The sequence below is a fragment of the Primulina tabacum genome, chromosome 7 (genome assembly GCF_025594145.1).
Source record: "Primulina tabacum isolate GXHZ01 chromosome 7, ASM2559414v2, whole genome shotgun sequence".
In the NCBI taxonomy this organism is placed as follows: Eukaryota; Viridiplantae; Streptophyta; class Magnoliopsida; order Lamiales; family Gesneriaceae; genus Primulina; species Primulina tabacum.
Genome location: NC_134556.1, coordinates 36366043 through 36390950, shown reverse-complemented (window position 1 = coordinate 36390950; position 24908 = coordinate 36366043). Strand labels below are relative to the sequence as shown.

At 35.0% G+C, this 24908-nt stretch overlaps 5 protein-coding genes across 6 annotated transcripts; 3 read left to right on the top strand and 2 right to left on the bottom strand.

Moving 5' to 3' along the window:
• Positions 1 to 3056: 3056 nt before the first annotated feature.
• On the bottom strand, positions 3057 to 5423 carry LOC142551561 (chaperone protein dnaJ C76, chloroplastic-like). The gene is made up of 4 exons (XM_075660852.1): positions 4955 to 5423; positions 4192 to 4448; positions 3877 to 4045; positions 3057 to 3788 (listed from the first exon to the last, which is right to left on the bottom strand). Exons 1-4 carry the CDS (start codon positions 5324 to 5326, stop codon positions 3189 to 3191), a joined length of 1398 nt encoding a protein of 465 aa, XP_075516967.1. The 5' UTR covers positions 5327 to 5423; the 3' UTR covers positions 3057 to 3188.
• A 2954-nt stretch (positions 5424 to 8377) lies between these two features.
• On the top strand, positions 8378 to 11476 carry LOC142551559 (putative hexosyltransferase MUCI70). Of its 2 annotated transcripts, none has more exons than XM_075660850.1 (6): positions 8378 to 8834; positions 9235 to 9452; positions 9602 to 9778; positions 9860 to 10015; positions 10527 to 10803; positions 10963 to 11476. In XM_075660850.1, the coding sequence occupies exons 1-6, from the start codon at positions 8486 to 8488 to the stop codon at positions 11196 to 11198; spliced, it is 1413 nt and encodes a 470-aa protein (XP_075516965.1). In that variant the 5' UTR covers positions 8378 to 8485; the 3' UTR covers positions 11199 to 11476. The 2 variants fall into 2 exon arrangements, with proteins under 2 accessions (XP_075516965.1, XP_075516966.1); XM_075660851.1 differs by having other exon boundaries at positions 8381 to 8834; positions 10966 to 11476.
• A 393-nt stretch (positions 11477 to 11869) lies between these two features.
• LOC142551558 (pterocarpan synthase 1) lies at positions 11870 to 12738 on the top strand. Its single transcript, XM_075660849.1, is given in 2 exon segments — positions 11870 to 12138; positions 12140 to 12738. Coding segments are annotated over 2 exon segments (513 nt in total). The 5' UTR covers positions 11870 to 11979; the 3' UTR covers positions 12494 to 12738.
• A 791-nt stretch (positions 12739 to 13529) lies between these two features.
• On the bottom strand, positions 13530 to 16149 carry LOC142551557 (uncharacterized). The gene is made up of 5 exons (XM_075660848.1): positions 15970 to 16149; positions 15800 to 15869; positions 15400 to 15711; positions 13885 to 14225; positions 13530 to 13804 (listed from the first exon to the last, which is right to left on the bottom strand). Exons 1-5 carry the CDS (start codon positions 16045 to 16047, stop codon positions 13586 to 13588), a joined length of 1020 nt encoding a protein of 339 aa, XP_075516963.1. The 5' UTR covers positions 16048 to 16149; the 3' UTR covers positions 13530 to 13585.
• Positions 16150 to 20704: 4555 nt separating this feature from the next.
• On the top strand, positions 20705 to 22497 carry LOC142551556 (allene oxide synthase 1, chloroplastic). Its single transcript, XM_075660847.1, has one exon. The coding sequence runs from the start codon at positions 20764 to 20766 to the stop codon at positions 22372 to 22374; it is 1611 nt and encodes a 536-aa protein (XP_075516962.1). The 5' UTR covers positions 20705 to 20763; the 3' UTR covers positions 22375 to 22497.
• Positions 22498 to 24908: the final 2411 nt, after the last annotated feature.

The following is a 24908-nucleotide window of genomic DNA, read 5'->3' as shown; positions in this document are numbered from 1 at the left end:
CGGTGGTGTTGATTTAACTCAACTTGAACACAAGATTTATCAAGAATTTCTAGGGGTGTCAATCGGGTGGGTTGAGTCGGGTTTCAGGTCAACCCGCGAATTTTTTTTTTTTCAACCCGAACCCGAAGCAACCCGAAAACCCCCAACCCGAACACGAACCCGTATAACCCGACTCAACCCGCCTAACACGAATTTTATATATTTTTTTAAATTTTTAAAAAAATTTATGAAAAAAATTCAAAAAAATAAAAAATAATAATAATATTTTAATTTAAACACATAAAAACAAATTTTCCGATTTACATTTGAAAATTTAATCGTAGAAAATTAAAAATATATTTACTAAATCAAATAAAAAATTGTTAAAAAATAAAAATATGCAAAATAAATATTAAATGATGAAAATTTATCATATAAATATACAATAAATTTTGTTCAAACATACCATATATAAAAATATAGGTAATATTTTCACAAAAAAAAAAAGTTCGCGGGTCAACCCGCGATCCAACCCAAAATCCGCCTAACATGGCATTAACCCGAATCCACCCAACCCGAACCCGAAAAACCCCAACCCGAACCTGATTTTTTCGTGTTGGGTCGTGTCAGATTAACGGGTCGTGTCGTATTTTGACACCCCTAAGAATTTCGAATCAGTACTTCTTTGGATGTATACCTATCGACTAAAACAAGAGCCGCAATTGTGTAAAGAGTATCTCTCTTGTGATATGGTCTCACGAATCTTTACCGATATTCACAATAAAAAGTAATATTCTTAGTATAAAATGTAATAATTTTTCATGGATGACCCAAATAAGATATCTGTTTCACAAAATACAATCCTTGAGATCGTCTCATACAAGTTTTTTGCTGTGCAAATCAAAGTAAAGAATGAAAATGTTAATTTTTTATGTTGTTTGGTCAAAAACTCAATTCGATATTGATTGAGCTTGAATCGAGTTTTAGTTGTATATACGCGAGCTACTTGACATATTAAAATGCTTAACATCTATTCTATACTTATGTATCTATACTCTATATCTATGCTTTACTTATTTTATTTTACTTTTTTTTTTACATATATACCAGTTATTTGTGAATTTACTTTTTGACTAAATTGGAAGAAGTTGGACTATGTGATAAAACAAAAAATATAAAGTGTAAAACAATTTATTTTAAAATAAATTAAATATTTAAAATAATTTAACATTAAACTTTTATTTTTAAAAAGTCATAAGTGCTACCACTAAAATGCAATTGAAGAATAAATATCTATATCTATTTTCTAATATATATTGGTTGAGGTCTTTAATCGTTTGACTTTATGACGTAAAATAGTTTTTACGAACACATCATATCATTAGATTAATAATGTTTTTCATATAATAAATCATAACTATAATAATTAATCTACTTTAAAAATTCAAAATTATCTCTACAAATTACATATTTAATATAATTGTATTATCGTTATTCAAATAATAAGTTAGAACGATAACAAAATTTTATGAACCAACTTGATCTATTAATGATCATAATCATGATTCATATACGTAATAGTCATTATTTTACACGCACATCGCGTGTGTAGGTCGCTAGTTATCAATAAAGCAAGAACCTCTAATACTAGCTACTTTTGGTTTAAAAAAAACCACATAATTATCCTTAACACATTTTTAGCTTTAATACATATATATTTTTCTTAAATTTGACCTTAAAAAAGGAAAAAAATTGTTAAGAATTTTAAGAATAAATTACAAGCAATACATAATATTAATATAATTATGTTACACACAAAGTATATGCTCCATGGCTAGTGTATAACAAAGTAGGATACCTAAATTAATATAAAATGTAACATTCTGACGATCGAGAAGATTAGAATATGTTATGTATATAAATTTGAAGAAGTTGGACCATCTGATAAAATATATAAAATGTATAAAAAATATTATAAAGTAAACTAAATATTTATATATTCTGAATTAACTAAAACATCTAATATTTTAATAGTAATACGTATTGCCAATTAATTACATGAAATGTCTAAATTTACAATAAATATGTAAAAATATATTCTGATACATATGTAAAAAAAATATTTACTAAATTAACTAATTAATTCAAATGAAACTGCTATCATGTGCAAATTGTAAACACGACGTATGAATTATTATAGTTCATTTGATACCAAGATAAGAAGTTTGAAATGAGATATCGGGTTCAAGAGCAAATTGTAAAAATAAATATTCCTCAATATATATGTGTGTGTATATATGAAATGATATCATTTGAATTTACACAAAAATTCTATGAGACTGTTTCACGAGTCAATTTTAAAATATGGATCTCCGAACCTTTCTAATTGATGAAAAAATATTAATTGTTCGAAAGAAAAAAGACTTCCGATGTTTATCGGAATGCGAATTGTGTAGAAGTGATACAAGAAGGGTCTCTGCCCGATTCCACCTTAGTTACAGTGATGTGGACAATCAAAAAATCTTTGAATGAGTTCCTACTACTATTTATGTCCAGATAGATATATTTTTATAATGTTACTAAAACATTATTCTTTAATCAAATATTGAATATAAATACGTTAAATTAATCAAATATACGAAAAAAAAACCTATTATCTTGATGATATTTGATTTATTTTTAAACTTTAAAAAATCATTGCAAAGATTTACATGATAAGTTATGTTAATTTAAGACAGACGTATAATCGTCCCCAAATAAATTTTTATAATTGATTATAAAATAAATTCAATCATATTTAGATAAAAGTCGAGGTAAGAACTTAAGAATGCTTCTTCGGTATTTTTTTTTTTTTAAAAAGTAATCCAATGTTTTTTTTATAAAAAAGAAAAAATGTGCCAATCTTAAGAAAAAAGGAACAACATTTTGATTCGAATATGAAAAATTGATTAGTAGATCTCATGTGAGACGATCTCACCAATGTTTATGTGTGAGACACTCACACAAGTTTTTGCCAAAATTGATGAGTCGCATCTGGTGCAATCTTATGATGCATTTTTACTGTTCAACGTTAAAGATAAAACGAAGAAGAAGAGTGTAAATTTTATTCAATCTTATGTTTTACAAATGGACAGTGCGCAATAGAGTAAATTAATTATACACATGCCATCCGGGTTCTAAAAATATAGAGATGACTGATTATAAATTCCTTATTTTCTTCGAATGGCTTCAACCAATTCGACCAAGTACATAGCAATGATATACCAAGTAACACCTGCTAAAGAAACTTGGAACCAAGAACTGTTGACAATTGCTAGAGCTAAAGGACCACCGATGTGGTCTTTTAAGCCTCCCACCGGTTCTCCAATCTGTAACCCAGCCACGATTGCAGCAACTGTGGCGGTTGATATCGGTACGCCCAGACGTAAAGTGTAGCTCAATTTGTCTTTGAGGATAAAGGATTCACTGGGTCGTGGTCGACTTGTTTTTTGGGTTGGAGAAGGATTGAAGGCAGGTTTTGAGACACAATATGGGTTGGTTGCCTCGGGGAGCCCAAGCGTAGATGGCACCCAATACTCAGACGACGACCCTTCAGGTCGAGTAGCGGTTGTCCCTGCTTCTTTTATAGCTGCAACAGCGGCTTTCAGCTTCTTAATGCTAGGTCTAGCACGTTTTGTTGTCCCGGTTGCTAAATCCAGTGTCTCTGGTGGCATAGCTTCTGTAAGGGGAGATTGCCAGTACAACCAATTTGATATCATTTGAATAGCCTGGATAGCTGAGGCCCTTGATGCTCTGGGGCTCTCTGATTCCTTCAATCAAAAGTTTTGTTCATTGGACATGTTTATTTACTGCAGCATTGAAATGCAGTGACTCGTTACTAGGACACAGAAAGTTCACCTTGGAGTAAGCTTTATGCTGGGTATATCTGGCCTGGAATTTCTCCACCTCGTTAAAAATATCGGAAGTACGAACTCCCACTGTATTGCCTACACCTATTCTGACCCTGCCCCGCGGCTGCTTGGACATGATAAATTCGAAGGCTGGCAGGTCGGACCTCTCCACAAACCTTATGTTTAGATGCAAAAATAAGTATTTACAAGGAATAAAAAAGGTGATATTAGTTCTTATAGATAAAAAAAATGTATCAAATCAAGAAAATCTGCTATTAAACGAGAGTAAATATAATCAAATTGATGTGTATTGTATCCTCACGAGATGCAGTCGACTGGGCATGCACCAATAGCTTCTTGAATCTTGTCTTCTTGATCAGCCCATTGAGCCACAACTCGAGCTCTCCCATATACCGATTCAACAGCAAATGTTTTCGAAGCAAATAAGGCACATTTCAAGCAACCCACGCACTTGACTTCATCAACAAAAACAGCCCTTTGTTCACTCTCTGATCCAAGCCACACTGAATATATAGGTTTGCCTGTGTACCCTCGCAAATGTGCAACTTTTGATAGCTCCTGAAAAAATCATGTATTAAAAGCACAGAATGAGAAGAATACACAAATGATAGACCTCTTTGAACTAATCGATGCCTGAAATTCAACTGTGTCAGTTCATCACGATGCTCAAATTTGTTGTTTTATGGGGATACTACTACTGCACGACAGTTTGACAAGCGCATTAATTTCATAATATCAACATTAAAAATTAGCTGATAACAATCTTTGATGACTTTTAGGACTTTTTCTTCCATAGTTATTTACTTCAAGAACCAGAAAATGGATAATCCGTTCTGAATATTTACCGAGGGAAAATATCCTCATTATCATAATCAGCTAAGCATCAACAAATTAATGAAGGTAAAACTTTCAGCGCATATATGATCATCTCAATCCCAAATCACAAATTATTTATCAAACAGATAAATGCACCCGTCGATTCTGCGGCTAAAAAACCCCAATACGACAATATTAAAGCAAGAAACTACAGAGGATTAAAGGAACACGAGGAACTCATCATCAACCTTATCGTAAGCCATGCGTGAAAGAGGGTCAGAAAGAAGAGCATAAGCTTCATTAAGAACAATAGCCATGTCATGCCCCGCCGGCCCCGCTATATCCGGGTGACACCGCTTCTGCAGCGCCCGGTATGCTTCCTTGATCTGAGACCGATCGGAAAAATCGTCGACCCCAAGAAGCTCGTAAAGATTGAATTCCGTAATCGCGGAACCACACTGTGAAGACCCAGACGCTCTGCAAGCCGGAACATTGGTTCTACTTGCTTTCTTGTGAGATGATAGCTTGTAGTTCTCCGGGTAGTTAGTGATTAACGCTGTTGATTTTGTGATGATTAATGAAGGTGTGTGCAAAGAGAGGAGTGCCGCAGCTGCTTGCATACTTTGGCCGAGGAGGAAGAAGATTAGAAGCGGGAGGAGGAGAAGAATCAAGAAATGGTCAATGGTCGACGGTACAAGTATTTCATTTTTCTTCCCTCCTTTGGGGAAGATATTTTGAAAATTGGAGGATATTTTGTATGATCGAGCGCCAATTTATTAAAATTTATGGTTGGTGTTAATGATGCAACTCAGATCTTTTAAACCGCATAGTAGCTCAAATACTACGGTTCGATCGTTCTACCAAACAAGGACAATTATTGCACTCAATAATCTCCCTCCAATAATTGCACTCTTGCAATCAAGGAGAATCGAACCTGTGACATTTGCTCTGATATCAATTGTAGAACCGAGCGCTTGCCGCTTTACCAAAAGTTATAGCTGGTGGTAATGGTGCAACTCAAATCTTTTAAACCGCACAGCAACTCAAGCACCACGGTTCGATCGCTCTATCAAGCAAGGACAATTATTGCACTCAACATATTTTAAATTTGATTTTTTTTAAATATTAAATTTTGGATTTGAGTTTTAATAATAAACTCCTTGTAGAAAATAGATAATAATATAGGCAAAAATTTGTGTGAAACAGTCTCACATGTCGTATTTTGTGGGACAGATCTCTTATTTAGGTCATCTATGAAAAAAATATTATTTTTTATGCTAAAATATTACTTTTTATTTTGAACATCGGTATGGTTGACTCGTCTCACAGATAAAGATTCGCGAGACAATCTCACAAGAGGCCTACTCAATAATATATTCGACTTTTGACTTAATTTTCCATTTAGTTTGAATTCCAAGACATTGTCAAAACTTTGTCCAATCCATATTCACATTGTTGCTCGGGATTAACGGTCTGCATTATCTTAAATTAGCTTATTGACATTTTAAATTGATAGTTAAATAGATAAATGAATCTATAAACATAAAACTGGCTATGTGAAATAAAATATCTTTTACGTTTTAAGAGTCAAATACATTTCTAATCATTTACACAAAATTTTATGTCTGATTTTAAAAACCACGACCATAAAAATAATCGATCCTGTGCATTTTTTTTTTTATTGGGATGGTAAATGCTAATTTGGCGCCTAAATTAGGCTAACGTGAAATACTTTATTTTACAAACTTCAAAAAAAACTAACAAGTCTTCATCAATTTGGCCTCCTTCAGAGTGTGTTTGGAATCATAGAATTCAAAGAGATTTGGCTGGATTTTGAAATATTATTTTAATGTTTTAAAATATGAAATTTCAAAATGAGATTGATATTTGATAGAATTTGATTAAATTTGATTTAACTACTGTGAAATCTTTATAAAATATGTAAGATTTCATGGGATTTCATGGGATTTGGGTCATGAAAAGAAATAAAAGTATTTTTACTAGTAAATTTTTATAACTTGCTTATATATTTTAAAATTTTTTCTCAAATTTTATAAATTACCATTTATTCAAAAATTCATATTATCATTTCACAAACATTTATATCATATATATTTTAGAGAAAATTATTTCAAAATCAATTTTAAATATTTTTATATTATAAATTCTATAAATAAGACACTACTATTACAAAAGTTGTTGTTTTAACAGTAAAAATTTAATTTATCAAAATTTGATAATTTGTTTTTAATGATATACTTTGTAATTTTTGTACTTATTAAAAAAATTATTCATTCAAATTTTTTTTATATGTTCCAAAATAAAAAATATTGATAGAAAAATAGAAATATTTATATAAATATTGTTAACAAACAGATCATATTACAAATAGTAGAGATATCAATGAATCCAGGTTTACCGAGACCTGCAATGAACCCTCCCTGTGCATACCAAATGGGTCATGGGACGGGTCTCGGGTCTAATTTTTCAGACTCGTCCGATTATGGGACGGGTCATGGGTCCTATAATATCCTATTCATATATCTGCATATAAATATTATAAGATTTTCGTTTTAGTAATGTCCATTCGATATGTAAATATATTTTTTTATGAGCTAAGCCTAATAACTCTTTTTTATGTAATTATTATGTCCTGAAGATATTTTGTTTGTCATTATCAAGTGTGATCGGAGACATTAATTAGTTTTCTATTGTATTGTATTTAAGGATGTAATCGAGTCGAGCCGAACTCTTGAATGTTTGAGCTTGGTTCGTTTATAATCGAGCCGAGCTCGAAGCTTTATTTAACGAATATATGCATGGCTCACGAGCTTATTCAAGCCTTTATCGAGCCTAAACAAACTTAATAAATATGATTATACATTTAAATTTTCATTAAATTAATTAAAAAGTAAATTATTTAAAAAAATATATATTATTCTTATTAAAATTTGTAAATTTATTATAATAAATAAATTTAATTGATTTTTCTATATATTTCATAAATAATATGCAAAATGAATAAATCAAATATGAAAACCAATATTTTTTCATCTACAAGATTACTCATGAACTTACCAACGAACATGGTCACGAGCTAATTAACGAGCCGAATACTATAAAGCTTGAGTTTGGTTTGTTTATCTGAACGAATCTCATTAAACGAGCTCAAACGAACTTTTATCGAATCGAACTTCGAATAATTTACAAACGGTTTGGTTCGTTTACATCTCTAATTGTATTTAGATGCTTGTTTGTTTTATAAATCAGTCATGTGAGAAGAAAATTATTGTTTTCATTTAAAAAAATCAGGTCACACGGGTCTAACTGACACCGTTTTGTACTCGAGGTGGAGCGAGTTCGAAGAATATTTAAACGGAGTGGGGCGGATAATGGGTCAAAATTTTCTTTATGAGACGGGTATTGTGTCTAGCTATATCCGCCTCATTGACATATCTACAAAATAGTAATACAATATTTTTTTTAATACAAATTAAATTAGTTTTAATGGTTAAAACAAATTCCAAATTACAGTAAATTTTTTTGCCAAACACCCAAACAGAATTCGAAATCCATAGATATAAAATCAAATTCCACATCTAAATACAAATCCAAATCTCTTTCTTTACTCGTCCAAACATACTGTAGGATTTATTAGTAGGAATTGAGTGGAGTGCGCCTATAGAAAAGTCGTTCGAGTTGAGTAGACACGATTTCTCTTTACCGCTTTATGCAAGAAGAATGGAACGACTTCGTGAGGATTTCGATGTAATCTCGGCATGCTGAACAGCAACATCTCAATTTCCGTCTCCGATGAGGAACACGACGAGCCTTCGGGTCGTTCGCGGGTCCGGGTCCACCGTAAGCGCAAGATACCGGGCCCGAGGGCGAGACCCGATTTCACTCGAAAATTCATCTCTAAACTCCTCAAGTGGTGGCCCGCCGTTGTCCTCCTATTCGCCGTCGTGCTCCTCATGTACGAGGCTGTTAAAATCGGCAGAGGCCCGAATTCGGGTCCTCATCGGCTCAAGAATCTGGTGAATGTAGCTTCTCGGAGCAGTAATAACTCTTCGGGGAACTTGAACAGGCTCGATCCCACAACCCGGATTGTTGGGGGCGCTCGACAGCGTGAGTCGCTTCTTCTTTTCCTTTTGAAGGAATTTCCTTTTGGAGAATTTGAATCTTGATTGGTTGGTTGCTGTATGCATTCGTTTTGTTGTGGGCACGGATGTAGAACTGTTACTGAATCCTGATTGTTGGTTGGTTAGTGGGAACTGTCCCTTTTTTTTCCACCAGCTTTTCCTTAGTTATTTACTCGAGCTTTTGTCTGCAAAATCTCATGTTTCCATATTTCTTGTGTTAGTTTTTAGTGGGAAAGAATTGATATTCTACCATTTTAGTTACTTTGTATCAAAACATGATTGGACTTGTTGGGTAAGTTATTGTGACTGATATTTTCTCGATCGTGGGGCAAGCTTATAATTTATCATGTTTCGAGTTTGTGATTCTCTCTTTTGAATCATTTTAGGGTGTTTGAGTCTCCTACCTCCTGAAGAACTCGAGCTTTTAGATCTTCCGAAAGATTCAGATTATAGTAATCGAATAAAAAAGTTGATATACATTACAGAGATTGATAGAACCAATAAAGAAGAGAAATCAAACTTATCTGTGGGATATTTGGAGGGTACAAGATTTAATTTATTCACTGGGAACCAGACTCTTGAGCAAAGAGAGCAAAGTTTTAAGGTAATTACGGCCTTCTTGTTGTCCTTAAATTTCAAATTTTTTACTAACATTGAACTATTGCATGCCGTTAGTTGGCATGCTGATGCTTTATTATTGTTTACGTCTCACTTTAATAAAAATTATGAGGCACAAGTTTTATAATGTTATAGGTGACTGAAACACCTGAGGTCCACTGTGGTTTCTACACAGAAAATGGAGGGTTTAGAATTTCTGATGAAGATAAAAGTTATATGGATACTTGCAAAACTGTGGTTTCCACCTGTGCATTTGGTGGTGGAGATGATCTTTATCAACCTATAGGAATGTCAGAGACATCACTTCAGAAGGTCGTCCATTGTTATCAACGTGTAAATCTTGTGCAGATTGTAATTTTTTGCCTTGTGTTTATGTTATTAAAGTTCCTGCAGGTTTGCTATGTGGCATTCTGGGATGAAATTACACTTGCAACACAGGAAGCAGAGGGGAAAAAAGTAAACGAAAACCATTTTATTGGAAAATGGCGTGTTATAGTAGTCAGGGATTTACCATTCCGAGATCAGAGATTAAATGGTAAAATTCCTAAGGTATAGAACTCTCAGATTTCACTCATTCATTTTCTGTGCAAATTATTTTGGAACAAGAATAACTCACACAGCTAGTGCATTGTACAAAGTAGAATGCAGATGCAAGTATTGCCGTCTTTAATAAATATACTTAAGAATTGAGTATTCAGCATTACTGACCAAGTTATATACCTATTTCCCATGCTCTTAGATACATTGCAATTCTTTTTTCCAATTGCGTAAGTTGGTTTATAGCAGTATTTCCAGTTAGCTTGATTTTGTCACAGATCGCACCCGCCCCCATTTTTTGGCACGCATGATTATTTTTTCAACTTGTACGTGTGATTTTCTTTTCCCCCGGGTATAGAATTGGAAAAATGACAAAGCCAGACCAATATCTTAATCCAGAAATGTCGATTATTTAATTTAACTATAATGGGAGCTGGGAAGGTTGCTAATCAGGCACATACATGTTCTATTTTCTTCTACATATGCCACATTTTGTACTTACGTTTTTTTACCTCTCTGCCAGATGCTTCCCCATCGTCTTTTTCCAAATGCTAGATATTCTATTTGGGTGGATTCCAAGTCTCAATTAAGGAGGGATCCTCTTGGTGTGTTGGAAACCTTGCTTTGGCGTTCAAATTACGAGCTTGCAATATCTGAACATGGGGCACGCAGTAGTGTGTATGATGAGGCAAAGGCTGTCGTCAAGAAAAATAAAGCTACTCCAGAGGAAGTAGAGGTACAATTGGCACAGTATCGCCAGGATAGGCTTCCGGAGGATAAGAGGTTTGACGGAAAGAAAGGTATACTTACATTTCCCGTGCTACCTGTTCTGAAATCATACTGTTGAACAATGTGATGGATACTTTCTCCTCGTCGCATTAATGAATTATTAAATTTGCACAAATATGGGATACAATGAGAATGAGATATTAACGTTTATGATGCTTGTAATTCTCAAGCAGCTCTAGCTGAGGCGTCCATAATCGTGAGGAAGCACACTCCAGCTACTAATTTGTTCATGTGCCTTTGGTTTGATGAGGTTGTTCGCTTCACTTCACGTGATCAACTAAGTTTTCCATATGTTCTTTGGCGGCTCAAAGGGTTATTGAAGGTCAATTTGTTCCCCGTCTGCACTAGAAAGGATCTCGTGAATAGCATGGGTCATATACGCAAGGCAAAGCCTCTGACAAATTGATTTCTACGCATTTGTTTCGCTGCAAATGCTCACCATCCTAATCTGGCTTCCACATATGTTCATGATTGACGGCTACTGAGTTCAATTTTTTATGCCTGATTTTGTCGGGACGAATACTTCTTCGTTCTTCCTCGTGTTACTCATGGAGGCAAGTTTTTTATTCGATGTGGGGTGGTTTAGGATAGGATATTAGAGGTGAAATTTTGTTGTAAATTGTTCATTAGACCCCTTGGGAACCAAACTATATGTTTAAATGTATTTTTTTATTATAGACTCCAGGGGTTCTTTCTCCTCGGAGTCCCCATTTTGATCTGTTCAAATGAATCAAATTTGCTATCATGATGTTTTTAATGAAGAATTTCATACGATCATCTTCATTTAAGTCGACTTTGGATACCTGAGGCAAAGATTTGAAACTCATTTGTCCTTATATTTAAAGTTATAACTAATAGAGACGGTTTAATTAATTAATATACAAACAGTTCCACAATAATGACACAAAAGATATTATCTATTATAGGAGGGGATGCGTATTGTGGTACCAAAAGTTACAAGTCCGTTGGTTAGCTTAGCACATGCTATCTTTAAAGTCTCTAAAACGATGTTAGTGACCATTCTTGAAAAATAAAAGAACTAAAATATGCAGTCAATGAGTTGAGGATTAGGTAAAGATCTAAAGGTGGATTAAGTTGCCAGAAAATAGATGCGAACAAACACACTAAAAGATGTCGTATTAAAAGAACCCTTTAAAGATTTGTGAATCCAATTCATAATCACAATAATGCTGTCAAGAATCATATATTGCACCGCTGTCCTTTTAGCCACAATCGCAGTGATACTACTTGCTTTATTCTCACCACAGCCCTATAGAAAGAACCTGACACCCTTTGTAGCCCTGTCATTCTACATTCGACAACCACGAGTCACTGGCCCCGAAGCCCAGTCCGGTGGAACCACCACCACCACCTGCCGGAGCTCTGATATTCCACCACACACTAACAGAGGGACCCGAAAACACGTCTCAAGTAGTTGGGAAAGCACAAGGTTTTATAATACCTGTGGAAAGCTTTGCGCATTCGGCGTTCAATATCATTTATCTTACCATACATACAAATCAATATTCGGGCAGCATCAGCATCCAGGCCAAAAGCTTAATCCACAAAGAAAGAGAAGTATTGGGTATTGTGGGTGGCACAGGGTCCTTTGCTTTTGTGCGTGGCCTAGCTGTTTTTGCCAAAACGGATGAGGCAATTTATCATATAAAATTGCACTTGAAATTTTCTAATGGCTCCTAAGCAATCTTGGACAAGGCAAAAATTATAGCCAAAAAGTTCCCCGTTTTTTCTCAGCTCTTTACCCCTACTTCTACAGCTTTTGACAAGATTTATAAGAATAATATCTCTTGCATAATAATTTCAGTCAAAGATATCAATCTTCTGACTATTAATTTTCACTGATTGTAAGTTATAATCTCCAATTGGTGTTCATTGATGTTGTAACAATATATATCACAGTAGTCGTTGAGATACATATTTTGGTACATGCAAGTATGTAATGGTCGATATAATACTTTTTCAACTTGAATTAACAATATTGGTCAAGTACGACTGATGCAAAATAGTCATGCCCACATTGCACCAAAAATTTGACGATTTTATCAGACTGGGTAATGTTCTTCTCTACTAATCTATGTTCAGGATAGTTATTATAATGCAATAGATAGGACCAAGTACTTTTTTGGTAAAAAATTATCATGAGTGTATTTTCTAGATCTAAACCACTCACAGTATGAGTGAACCATGCAACCAGTTCGAGATAACACCAAACAAACCAAGCAATCTCCGAAACTACACGAATCAAAATATTCTCACTTTTTTGTCAAAAGGTTGGTTGGAATCAGGAAGCAAGAGAGAAGGCCTCATCACAGTGAAAGACCACCCCCATGGCATATAGGCTTGTTAGCACATCTCCAGGCACCAAGATTTGAGAATCATCAAGAACCTGAGAATCTGTAGAGACCGCCACAATTTTATCCGAATCTTGTCCACTTTCGGAGAAACAAGATTTTATAGTAAGAGATAGTAACAGATTATCATCATCTCAGACATGGAGAATGCTCCTGTAGAGATTTCTGGTAGAATAATGTTCCAGATTGAGTATATGATAGTATAGCTTCTGTGAAGCCAAAGTATAATGGTTATATGTGATAAATTAAGAGTGAACATCACTATTCTTTCTTTTCCCACTAATTCTCAATGCACCAGTTGAGTCAGAAAATGGATCAGTATGTGAAGGAATGGATAAAAAAAACATTTTAAGACGAGCAAAAGAAAAGCAAGAATGCATTAATATAAGGTAAGCAATTGTACTGGAATACTCTATTTACATTAATAGTTCTCCGCTACTGGTCTGGATGGAAAGAGCCTCATAAGAAACGTTAGTAACGACCATAGACAAGTAACACCTAGGATACGAAATGTCAGTACCAAGGAAACAAATGCCCCCACCCGATCTGCTGTTGCAGGGGTTATGGACACACCACTCATTGCAAACATTAACTTCTCAATATATCCCACAGCCCTGGCCAACTGATATATCCTATATATCTGCGGAGAAAGTACCAATCTTATAAAAAATACGTTCCCCTTTTAATTTGGAGGCAACAGTTAATTTCACGATTTCTAACCTCAAAGATAATTGGCAAAAGAGGCCAGCAAGAAGATCCATCCCGGTCAAGACGTCTCTCAAATGCAAATTGAGCCAAACAGCCATATAAGAAAGGAGCAACAGAAATCAATGCAGGTAAACCAAGAATCGGCCAGGTGACATAAACGGCAAAGAGCGGAGCGAAAACTTTAAATCCCATGGTGAAAAAGGCAGAGGACAAATATCCTCGTAGGCCAGTGATGAGGCTCCATCTCTTTGAGGTAAACTGCAGATATGGCCTTTGAACGTGCTCAGTAACAAATAGAAATATGGCAAGTCCGGCATAAAATATGACCTCGGTAGAAAATGAGGAAACAATTTCTGCATCAAGATCAAGAAAAACTAAGCACTTGTACAGTACACAATGAAGAAAATTATCAGAAAAAATGTGTATAAGAACCAACACAATATCACAAGAAAGGTTGAAATTCCAAATATAAAAACTAATGGAAGCAGGCAACCCTTTTGCAAATCATGGAAGCATCACCATGCTAAAGCCCTACTGTATGTCATGTAATTCAACCAACAACTCTGCATTTTAGCATCATCACCCCATTCTTCCGTTCTTCCCTTATGTTACCTTAAATAATTTATAAATGCGCGAGCATAAAGGAAGTACAGACCTTAACCTCAAAGAATGAACTTCAACCCCAGCAATGTTAATTTTTTCTCCATTCTTAAAACTTCCTAATTCTATTCATCGTTCTTCATTAGTTTCACATCATATGAAGTATAAGATGTCAGGGAGCAATAATAGTCTCTCCTATCTCCTATGAGAGCGATCAAACCGTGGGATTATAGATGTCATAAGATTCAAAATATTCGAGCTGCAACTTAGCCAATTATAGCTTTTGTTAAGAGACCAAGCCCTTGATCCTACAATTATTATCAAAAACCAATGTTACATGCTAGATTATCATAAGTTACAAGTTGATGAAATTATTGAGAGATTACTGTTTCTAGTAGAAGTGCAATCACAACATGATATTTGGGTTGTCGTATTGCTTAAAGTAGTTAAGTTGTACTGCTAACGCTAACGATAACTTTTGGTAAAATGCCAAATGCTCGTACCTAGATAAGGTTCAAAATACTTGTTCAAATGTTACTGTTAAAAAATAAATCAACAAATTACACATGTGACACCATGTTTACCCTTATGCTGGAAGTCTATGCCAATAGTTGCATAAGTTTATCAAATTCAAGAAGGCATCAGAAATTAGAGAGATTCCAATCAACCAAAAATAAAAAATTAAAGTAATAAAGAGTTTTTAAAGCTAATAAGATCAAGGCCCGAGGTTAAGATCTATATGTGAACAACAAATAGATTATAGACATCAATATGCACAAAGAAATCATAGCATATAACTTTCAAATCCAGCCAGTTCATCAGCAAAAACAACCAGTATATAATATACAAGAAAAAATCAGAAACAGATGGCAAAACACCAAATTCAATCAAACAACGTTATAACTCATGAAGGAAGTTCCAGAATACCTGCAAGAACCTCATTTTTTAAGAGATCCTCGATAACGCCAATGATAAATAACTGTGGAACAATCAAGGACGATATTAATGCTACAGGTGCCAAAGTCCACAGAAAGGATCCAGTATTCTCAACAAAAGGCGCTGAAACCAATTTTCTTTCCTCAACCGATTGATGGCTCAATCCACCGAAAGAAACAGAGCCTGATTTTCCACGAAATGGTTCCGAACCCTTAATTGCAGTCACTCGAAAACCCGAATTACTTGACGAATTATTATCTGCAGCAGAAACAACCACTCTGCTCCTTAAAGATACCGAGAGAGCTGCGAAAGATGGGGTAAAAAGGAAAGTAAATAACTGAGTACTCCCAGTGATAAACCAAAATAGGAAGATTAAAGCGAGAAAACATACATTTGAGCTCAATTTGGCATCTGGGCATCCATTTTTTAAAGTAAGTGTGGCCCCTAAACTGTCCTTTGTCCTAACCAACAGATTTTTCATGGAATAATTAAAATTTTCAACAGGAAACAAGATTGAAAATTTTAGAGAACAAGATTGAAAATTTAAAAGAGAGAGCTTACAGGGTGAAGCTGAGGAAGCAAAACACGGGTGCGTGGAGAACAATTTTGAAGGAAAACAGGGGCAGATTGCAACTCCATTTCGCGTTTGAGCAAGATTTCAGTGGGGTTTAGTTTTACACCGTCCTGTTCTATCCTTAAACCCCTAATTGGCGTCTCGGTCACTGTTCAGCAAAAATGATATCATTTCTCAATTTTCTCACTTTTTATATCAGAGTCGATGGTTGAATTCTCATTGAGCGTAAAGACTGTAATAATTGTGAAAAAGATTATTGGGGTACAACTAATTGTCTCAATTGGGATAATAATCCAACCGTGACGCTCTTGTTGTTACACGATTTATAATATTTGACTTACAACATTATCATCCGTTATAATTTTGGCAAAACAGTAAGTATTTGTTCTTATATTGATAAAATATTAATAATCATAATAATAATATTATTATTATTATTTCAAAATAATAATAATAATAATAATTTATTACAGTTTTTTTGAAAATTTTATGGAAATTTACCGAGAAAGTTTGAAGATACAACAATTGTAATGATACAATAATATTTTAAAAGTATAATAAATTATTTCTAAATCTTTTGTAATCTAGCATACAATAAATTTTTTTGAAAGGACCGTATAATAATATCTTTAATAATAATAAATCATGTAAAATTGTAATTGTTTATTTATTTGAGAATTTCGAGATATCCTTGAAATGTGGGTATGAATTTTTAAACAAATAAAAGTTAAAATTGAAATTCAGATCTTTGTACAAAAATCGAAAACAATAGCCACTACGATTATTTTTTTCCTGAAAATAGTTCCAACTATGTTTTGGGGAAATAAAATTTGTGGAGATAATTGTGCCGAACCCCTATAATATATCGTTTAAGTGATTTGAGCATTTCAATTTCTTTGTTAATATTCAAATTTTGTCGATTCATGTGAAAATTTTTGTTGCGCTAATACTCTATCACCGTAATAGATTTGGACAATTTAGTCTTTCTATTATATATTTTGAATATGCAGATCTCTGTCTTTTGAGAAAATTACATCAAATACATGTGAACATATTTTTCGTTTTTTTCATTATTTTTTTGTTCACGTTCAATATATAATTAATTGACTCATTTAATCGAAATATTGTAGAAAAATTTGATTTGTAGTAGAAGATGACATTGTTTGAAATTAATTGACTAATACATTGAATTAATACCCCCGATTTGTGACGATATTAGCTCAACGAGAGTTTTGCAATTGACACAATTTGTGTATTGACAGAAGGACTGAAATGTTCAATTCGTTATAAAAAAAGTATTAGCTCAACGAGAAATTTATAGGATATTTAGCATGATTAAATCAAAATGTGTGTCGTTTTGTATTGGGAAAATAAAATTATTAATATTCATCAAACATGTTAGGAACTGCTGCATAAAATTTTAAAATTAAAAATAATCTTGAGATTATAAAATATAATACTCTATATGTCATTTTTTTTATCTCAAATATAAAAGTATGTATGCATAGTTAGCAATATTTATTATATTCTTTTCTTAATACATTTCTACTTAATTTGGAGTCTTGTAACTAATTAACTATTAGAAATACAACAAACAATTTATATAAACACTCCTTAAATAAGCATAAAATCGAAAAACTGTTTGTATAATTGATATTTTCAATGAATATTTTTATTTATGTGAAAAAATAAGCATATATCTACATAATATGAGACTGCGGGTCTCATGTCATAAAAAAAATATTTTAGACTTTGATATTGAGTTGCTGTTAGGTGCAATAATTATCCATGTTTGGTAGAGCGATCGAACCATGGTGCTTGAGCTAGCTTTTGGTAAAGCGTTAAGCACTCGGTCCTACAATTGGTATCAGAGCCAAGGTCATGAGTTCGATTCTCATTGATGGAGTGCATGAGAGGGTGATTGTTGGGTGCAATAATTGTCCATGCTTGGTAGAGCGATCGAACCGTGGTACTTAAATAGATGTGCGGTTTAAAAGATTTGAGTTCCACCATTACTGCTAGCTATAACTTTTGGTAAAGCGGTAAGCACTCGGTCCTAGAGTTGCATGGGTTAAAAATCTACTCAAGTTTGCCAATAAATGCACCCAACTTCTTCCCAATAAGCTACAAATTTTCCAATAAGGTTATATTATTGTTACAACAATTAATTGTAAGGTCACAAGTAAGTTGGATCAAGTTTTGAAAACAGACAATTCCAAATTACATAAAAGAATATATGTATATGGGCAATTCCATTTTTAGTACAAGTTGGAATCATAGGGAAACGTAATAATATATTTGATTTATATTTAATTAAATCGGCAGCGAAGTATTTGGAGACCTTTATGATTGATCTTTTTTTTTTTTAATTGTATCCAAATTTTTTGAAAACAAAAATGATACCCCGAACCGGAGGTGGGTCCGACCCACTCTCGTTAGCCCAAAAAGAGAGAGCCCATAAAGGTATTCGGAAAGCCTCGGAAGGTCATCTTCGTGACAGAGCCCATCAGGAAGTCACCTCATTCACATGAAGCTGGTGGGATATCATCCGGGATATTCACAATCTCGTCGATCAGTGAGATGGTCGACCTCCACTGCCGACCTCCCATGCTGATCTCACATGCCGACCTCCATGAGCGAAGCCGAGCCGACCTCCTAGAGGGTGCTTTCACGTCGATTGGGAATGCTTTGGCCGACCTCTCACGCCGAGCTCTCAAAAAAATGAGATCCTTCGCGGGCTCATGTCTCTGAGAGCTCTTACCTAGATATTAATGAGTAGTCCGCAGAAATCAAGTCCAACAAGATTTAAACTAAATCTTGTACAGAATCTAACCAAATATTGTACAAAATCTATCCAAATCTTGCACAAGATTCGAGGAGAAAAATAAATAAATAATAGTGAAGTAAAAAACTCGACAATAACGTTTGGTGGAAAAAAATCATTTGAACGGAATTGCAGTTTGTGAAAAAATTGGTAAATTAAAATTATATATACTTTATATCAAAGTTCAATAAATATAACGTGCCGATGAATCTTAATGTTAGTAAAGTTTTAGCATGTCACATTTGATTTGAAAGATGAGATGATTAAATTTGTACGATATATAAATCATAAAATATATTGTGTTTAATAATTATTTATATTGAGTAGAACAGTCAAAACGTGGTGTTTGAGCTGCTATATGATTTAAAGATTTGAGTTATACCATTACCACTGACTATAAATTTTGGTAAAAAGACAATCACTCAGCTCTATAATTGACATCAGAGCTAAGGTCACGTGTTCGATTCTCATTGATTGCAAAGAATGCAATTACTGGGTGCAATAAGTGTCCATGTTGAGTAGAACAATCGAAACGTGGTGTTTGAGTTGTTGTACGGTTTAAAATATTTGAATTGTACCGTTAACACTAGCTATAATTTTTTATAAAACAACAAGCAATCGATCCTACAAGCCATATATACAAATAAAATAATAATTTATAACTTTAATATAAAATATAATGCGAGTCAAACATTCTGAAGAAAGATGTATAGTCAATTTCTATGTTATTAGTCGATGTTACTCAATTTGACCACACACATACACACACGTGTGTGTGACCGGCACATTGTTGTAAGAACCCAATAGAGTAGCCATGCATAGGGAGTCGTACGATGGCCGGTGGTGTCAATTTGGTCGGAAATCCATTTTGAATGACAAGTGTTTATTTGGTTCACATGAACAATAAATTTGAACACATTCTTTTGTTTGACCTCTGGATTTTGCTATGACGTTTATATTTCCGACCATATTTATTTTATCAAAAGAGAGTTTCTACGAAATTATAAAATCAAGTTCACATACAAAACCCCGAATGGGTCCAACTTTGTTTGGTCAAACTGATTCAACTTCGGAAACTGTGCAACACCTTTAGTAGACGGAAATGTTTTACATACCATAAAAGTAAGATAAAATAAATTCAAATTTATTTTTAAATTATACAAAATAAGTTCTCTATGTAATTTATATAACAATACAATAATTTTGGTATGAAAATTTAAAATATACATTTTTAACATCACAAGCCAATCACATGATCTTATCTACGTGGACACAACTCTCACTTCGTTTCAACGGGCAAGATCTTGTCACACATATAATTTAAAAAAAAAGTGGGTCCTATATATGCAGTGTGCAAATCTTGGCCATCCATCTTATCATGGAGGATAACGCTCACATGAGTAGAATGAAATAAACACCTGAAGACGCATAAAAAAGGTATCGCAACCTCCCGAATCAACCACAGTAGTTGCAATAGCTTTTTGCGACATGTAAAACATAAACGATGTATTAAATTATATTCACTTATTTTAATATTTTATATCATGTGCCAACTTATATTAAATTTAATTTTAAAAATAGGATGTTCAGAAAATTAATAAAATATCATAATGTGCCCTCTGATTTTATGTTTATTATAATCAAACAATTATTATTAATAATCTACTTTAAAGTTTAACTTTTTGAAAAAAAAATTTCCATAAAATTATTTTTGGGTTATTTAATGGCTGACTTTAAATTGGACTGGAAGCAACCACCATAATTGTTTATTTATTTTTACAGTACAAAAAATTATTTGTAATAATAAAAGAAAAGTGGGCCAATTTTTTCCCCAAAGTTCATTCCTTTTCTGTAGTTGACAAGGTATCCATTTGCATTTAGTACAAACTCTCCGTGTGTATTTATACATCGGATTCCACCACAAATAATTCACAGTCAAAGGTTGATTCACTCGGCAATGGCTTCCTCTCATGTATCGTCTTTCTCTTCTTCACAGATTTCATTCTCCTCCCAATATTCGTCAGCAAAATTACTTAGGGTCCCTTCACAGTTCTCAATCCAGCGATCGTTTTCTGCTCAGCCGATCGACATAGCATCAGCGTTGTCGGAAAAACCATCCCTTTCTCCACCGCCGCGGCACACGGAGGCGGTGGCTCCCTCTAAACTTCCGGTTCGAAAAATCCCCGGCAACTACGGGCTGCCCTTGATCGGCCCGTGGAGAGACAGGCAAGACTATTTCTACAATCAAGGCCGGGACGAGTTCTTCAAATCAAGAATCCGGAAGTATGATTCCACGGTGTTCAGAGCCAACATGCCGCCGGGTCCCTTCATTTCCTTCGCATCAAACGTCGTCGTCTTGCTCGATGGCAAGAGTTTTCCTATCCTTTTTGACACTGACAAAGTTGAGAAGAAGGATCTTTTCACCGGCACATATATGCCTTCCACTGATCTCTCCGGCGGCTACAGGACACTCTCTTACCTCGACCCCTCCGAACCCAACCACGCAAAGCTGAAAACTTTGATGTTTTTCTTACTCTCTCATCGGCGGGAGAAAGTAATCCCTGAATTCCAAAACAGCTACACAGAAGCGTTTGAGAGATTGGAGAAGGAATTGGCCACCAAAGGGAGAGCAAACTTCGGCGCCGCCAATGAACAGGCGGCGTTCAATTTCTTGGCTAGATCGTTCTTCGGCGTCAACCCGAATGACACCAAGCTCGGATCCGACGGGCCAACCCTTATCGGAAAATGGGTTCTCTTCCAGCTACACCCGCTGCTGACCCTAGGCTTGCCCAAAGGTTTAGAAGACGGCATTATCCACACGTTTCGCTTGCCGCCATTTTTAATTAAGAAGGATTATCAAAGATTGTACGAATTCTTCTACCAGAACTCAGCCCCACTTCTCGATCAAGCAGAAAAACTCGGCCTCACCAAAGACGAAGCTTGCCATAATCTCTTATACTCCACGTGCTTCAATTCATTCGGCGGCATGAAAATCCTCTTCCCAAACATTCTCAAACGGTTGGGCCGAGCTGGAGCCAAGCTGCATGCTGAACTAGCTCAAGAAATCCGATCCGCAATCAAATCAAGCGGCGGAAACGTCACGATGGCGGCGATGGAAAAGATGCCGCTGATGAAATCAGTGGTATACGAGGCTCTGCGTATCGAGCCGCCGGTTTCGCTTCAGTACGGCAAGGCCAAGCGCGACTTGGTGATCGAGTCACACTATGCAGCGTTTCAGGTGAAAGAAGGAGAAATGCTGTTCGGATACCAGCCATTCGCCACCATGGACCCGATGATATTCGACCGGGCGGAGGAGTTTGTTCCCACACGGTTCCTCGGCGAAGAAGGGGAGAAACTGTTGAAACACGTGCTGTGGTCTAATGGACCGGAGACAGAGAACCCCACAGTTAACAACAAACAGTGCGCTGGGAAGAATTTTGTGGTTCTGGCCTCCAGGTTGCTGCTGGTTGAGCTGTTCCGCCGTTACGATTCCTTTGGTATTGAGGCGGCGGTGTCGCCGCTGGGCTCCTCTGTCACGGTAACGTCGTTGAAGCCGGCTAGTTTTTAGACCGGTATTCGGTCTAGCTTTTCCAGTCTTCATAGTATTGTTGTAATTTAACCAGTAGGTACATTTGGTTTGAACAAGGCCAAATTGACCATTTTTATGACATTAAATTTTCTTGTTTCTCTATTTTTTTCAAATTTATTCGCAGTACAGTTGTTTTTTTTTTTTTAAATTATAAAATTTGAAAATTTATTAGAATTTTCAAATTTAAATACTTACCTTCGTTTTCCACTAATTCGATCAAATTTTTATGATGAAATGTGCCATGATTGTCAAATACATCGATATCCTCATGCTTGTAAAGCAATTCCCGTGACCTTTTCCTTGTTCTTGAACTTCAATTCAAAGGTTTGAAGAGAACACATCAATTCAACAAGTGTAATGGAGTCAACATCATTTGCATCTTCGATTTACAGCCAGTTTTATGTCAAATATTTTAAGAAGAGATCTTAAAGTTTTTTTTTAAAAGCTTTGAATCAGAATATTTTTCTCCCATAAAAAAATTCTCATTTGCTATGATGCACAATTTGGCAATGGAACCTGCAATTATTTGTCTTCATGCATCCTCAACACTTCAAGCCTAGAAGCAAGAATCTGAAGTTTAGAAATTTTTACAGCAGTCGTATCTTCATATGCAGTTAAAAGGATGCTTCGTGCTTCCTTGGCATATTCAAAAGTGGGTATCAATTTAAACTAATTAGAATTAATGGTATTGAAAATTGCATTAGAGGCTTTCGGATTGTTGTTAACCGATCAATCCTCATTAGCACTTCAGGTTTCTTCGTCTTTGTTGGGTGCTCATATCTTGAAAAAATTGATTTTAAAGCTTTTCGTCAATGAATTTTATGAACACCCCTCGTCCTTGATTTTCAATCGAAGTAGTTTGCACCATCTAGTGGTGGTGGTTGGGAAATAAATCATCCTTTACACATAAAATATATTTCTGCAAAATCACACAAACACCGACCGAGGTCACATTATAATAAATAATGAACTTTCCCTGATGCCAATCGAAAATTTTTTTATCTTGCAATATTATTGGCCCGTGCTTTTATCGTCGTTTATTACGGGTGTGAATAATAACACAAAGAACACAAATTCGCCATGATTTTTAATGTAGTTCGGTTGACAGCAACGTATACAGAGTCAAACCAAATATCAACTCAACTCACTAAAATTTAAATAATGTTAAGTTCACACAAAGACCTAGACAAATCAAAAGACTCCCTCTTTTTATGACGTCTCTATGATGAACATTTTTAGCAGATTTCACTTGACGAGCACTATTCTTTTTGATTCTGCTTCTCTCGAACTCACTTCGATACCGCGAAAGTTTTTGTTGGATCGGGTTGTTAGAGTAGATGCCTTGCAAGCCAACGGTTGGCTAGGGAATTTATTGACTCAAGTGAAATAAACAATCTTTATTTTAATATAATTTAACTTTTAATGGTTTCGTTATACTTTATCTGTATACCCATGCAAACAGCATAGATAAAGTCCTTGATTATGCTTTAATACAAATGAATCGTAATTCGATGTTGAAACTCATTTGTAAACACTGCATATTCTAAATTCGTTCCTAGTCGATTCAGCCACCTAAAACAGGGATAAAAGCCGCTTGAGCTCGAGACTAGCATCTGTGTGTTGTGTACTGCGTTTCTTGGTAAGGGCATAGAGATGTCCAAACATGCAGATGGGTAGTCATATGATGATTATACCGAACAACCCTCCCTCGGATTTTCCAAGTGGTTATCATTCATTGAGAGGATAAGTCCGTGGTTATGATTGTACACCATTAGTCCTTACGACCCGGGACAACACTGAGGCTCTATATGCTAGGGCTGTGCTTTGACTCGTTTACCGGCTCCAGGAGAGTCATCAGGTGGCGAGGTTGGGTACAGTTGCGACACATATAGGAGCCAGTGCATTGTAGTTGGGGATTCACCGCTCACCTACGGGTGTGGATATCCTATGTGATCTAATGAAATAATAGTGCGTGGAATCTCTGGCCAGAGTACGAGATGTACATTAGAGAAGGAGTTATCAATGATACATGCTATACCACTATTTATAGTTACCACATAGTTATCGAATTATTATGCAACCCTCGATGAACCAATGGTTGCAGATTCGATCGGGATATATGAGATGGAGGGACCGTACTGTACGTTAATCATAATCGACTGGTTCTTGCAGGCACTATCAGTGATACCTAGGGGATCATGGGGCGATGCTACTAGACGCTCTTACCATGATCCGATGGGTGCAATCAGAAATGAGTTCTGACATTCTTGATCAAGTTGTTGATGAAAAGAATGGGGCTAAATAAGGGTAAGCCCGAATAAAGGATTATGTCCTGAATCACAAGGAGTTGTGAACCCACGGCTAGCTATATCCCTGAACCATTGAGGGTCACACAAGTACTGGATTATTTTGTCCCCGTTGAGATAATAAATTCAAGGAGTTGAATTTATAGAAAACATTGAGAGAATAAATTCAAGGAGTTGAATTTATATTATGATATAGTAAATTCAAGG

Excerpts from the sequence above, each read along its gene's own strand:
- LOC142551561 (XM_075660852.1), bottom strand. The coding sequence starts at position 5,326 with ATGCAAGCAGCTGCGGCACTCCTCTCTTTGCACACACCTTCATTAATC. Across the intron at positions 4,449-4,954 it reads CACGCATGGCTTACGATAAG|GAGCTATCAAAAGTTGCACA; the intron begins GTTGATGATGAG and ends TGATTTTTTCAG. Across the intron at positions 4,046-4,191 it reads TGCCCAGTCGACTGCATCTC|GTTTGTGGAGAGGTCCGACC; the intron begins GTGAGGATACAA and ends TCTAAACATAAG.
- LOC142551559 (XM_075660850.1), top strand. The coding sequence starts at position 8,486 with ATGCTGAACAGCAACATCTCAATTTCCGTCTCCGATGAGGAACACGAC. Across the intron at positions 8,835-9,234 it reads TGTTGGGGGCGCTCGACAGC|GGTGTTTGAGTCTCCTACCT; the intron begins GTGAGTCGCTTC and ends GAATCATTTTAG. Across the intron at positions 9,779-9,859 it reads CAGAGACATCACTTCAGAAG|GTTTGCTATGTGGCATTCTG; the intron begins GTCGTCCATTGT and ends AAGTTCCTGCAG.
- LOC142551557 (XM_075660848.1), bottom strand. The coding sequence starts at position 16,047 with ATGGAGTTGCAATCTGCCCCTGTTTTCCTTCAAAATTGTTCTCCACGC. Across the intron at positions 15,870-15,969 it reads TGCTTCCTCAGCTTCACCCT|GACAAAGGACAGTTTAGGGG; the intron begins GTAAGCTCTCTC and ends TCTGTTGGTTAG. Across the intron at positions 13,805-13,884 it reads TTTTGCCAATTATCTTTGAG|ATATATAGGATATATCAGTT; the intron begins GTTAGAAATCGT and ends CTTTCTCCGCAG.
- LOC142551556 (XM_075660847.1), top strand. The coding sequence starts at position 20,764 with ATGGCTTCCTCTCATGTATCGTCTTTCTCTTCTTCACAGATTTCATTC.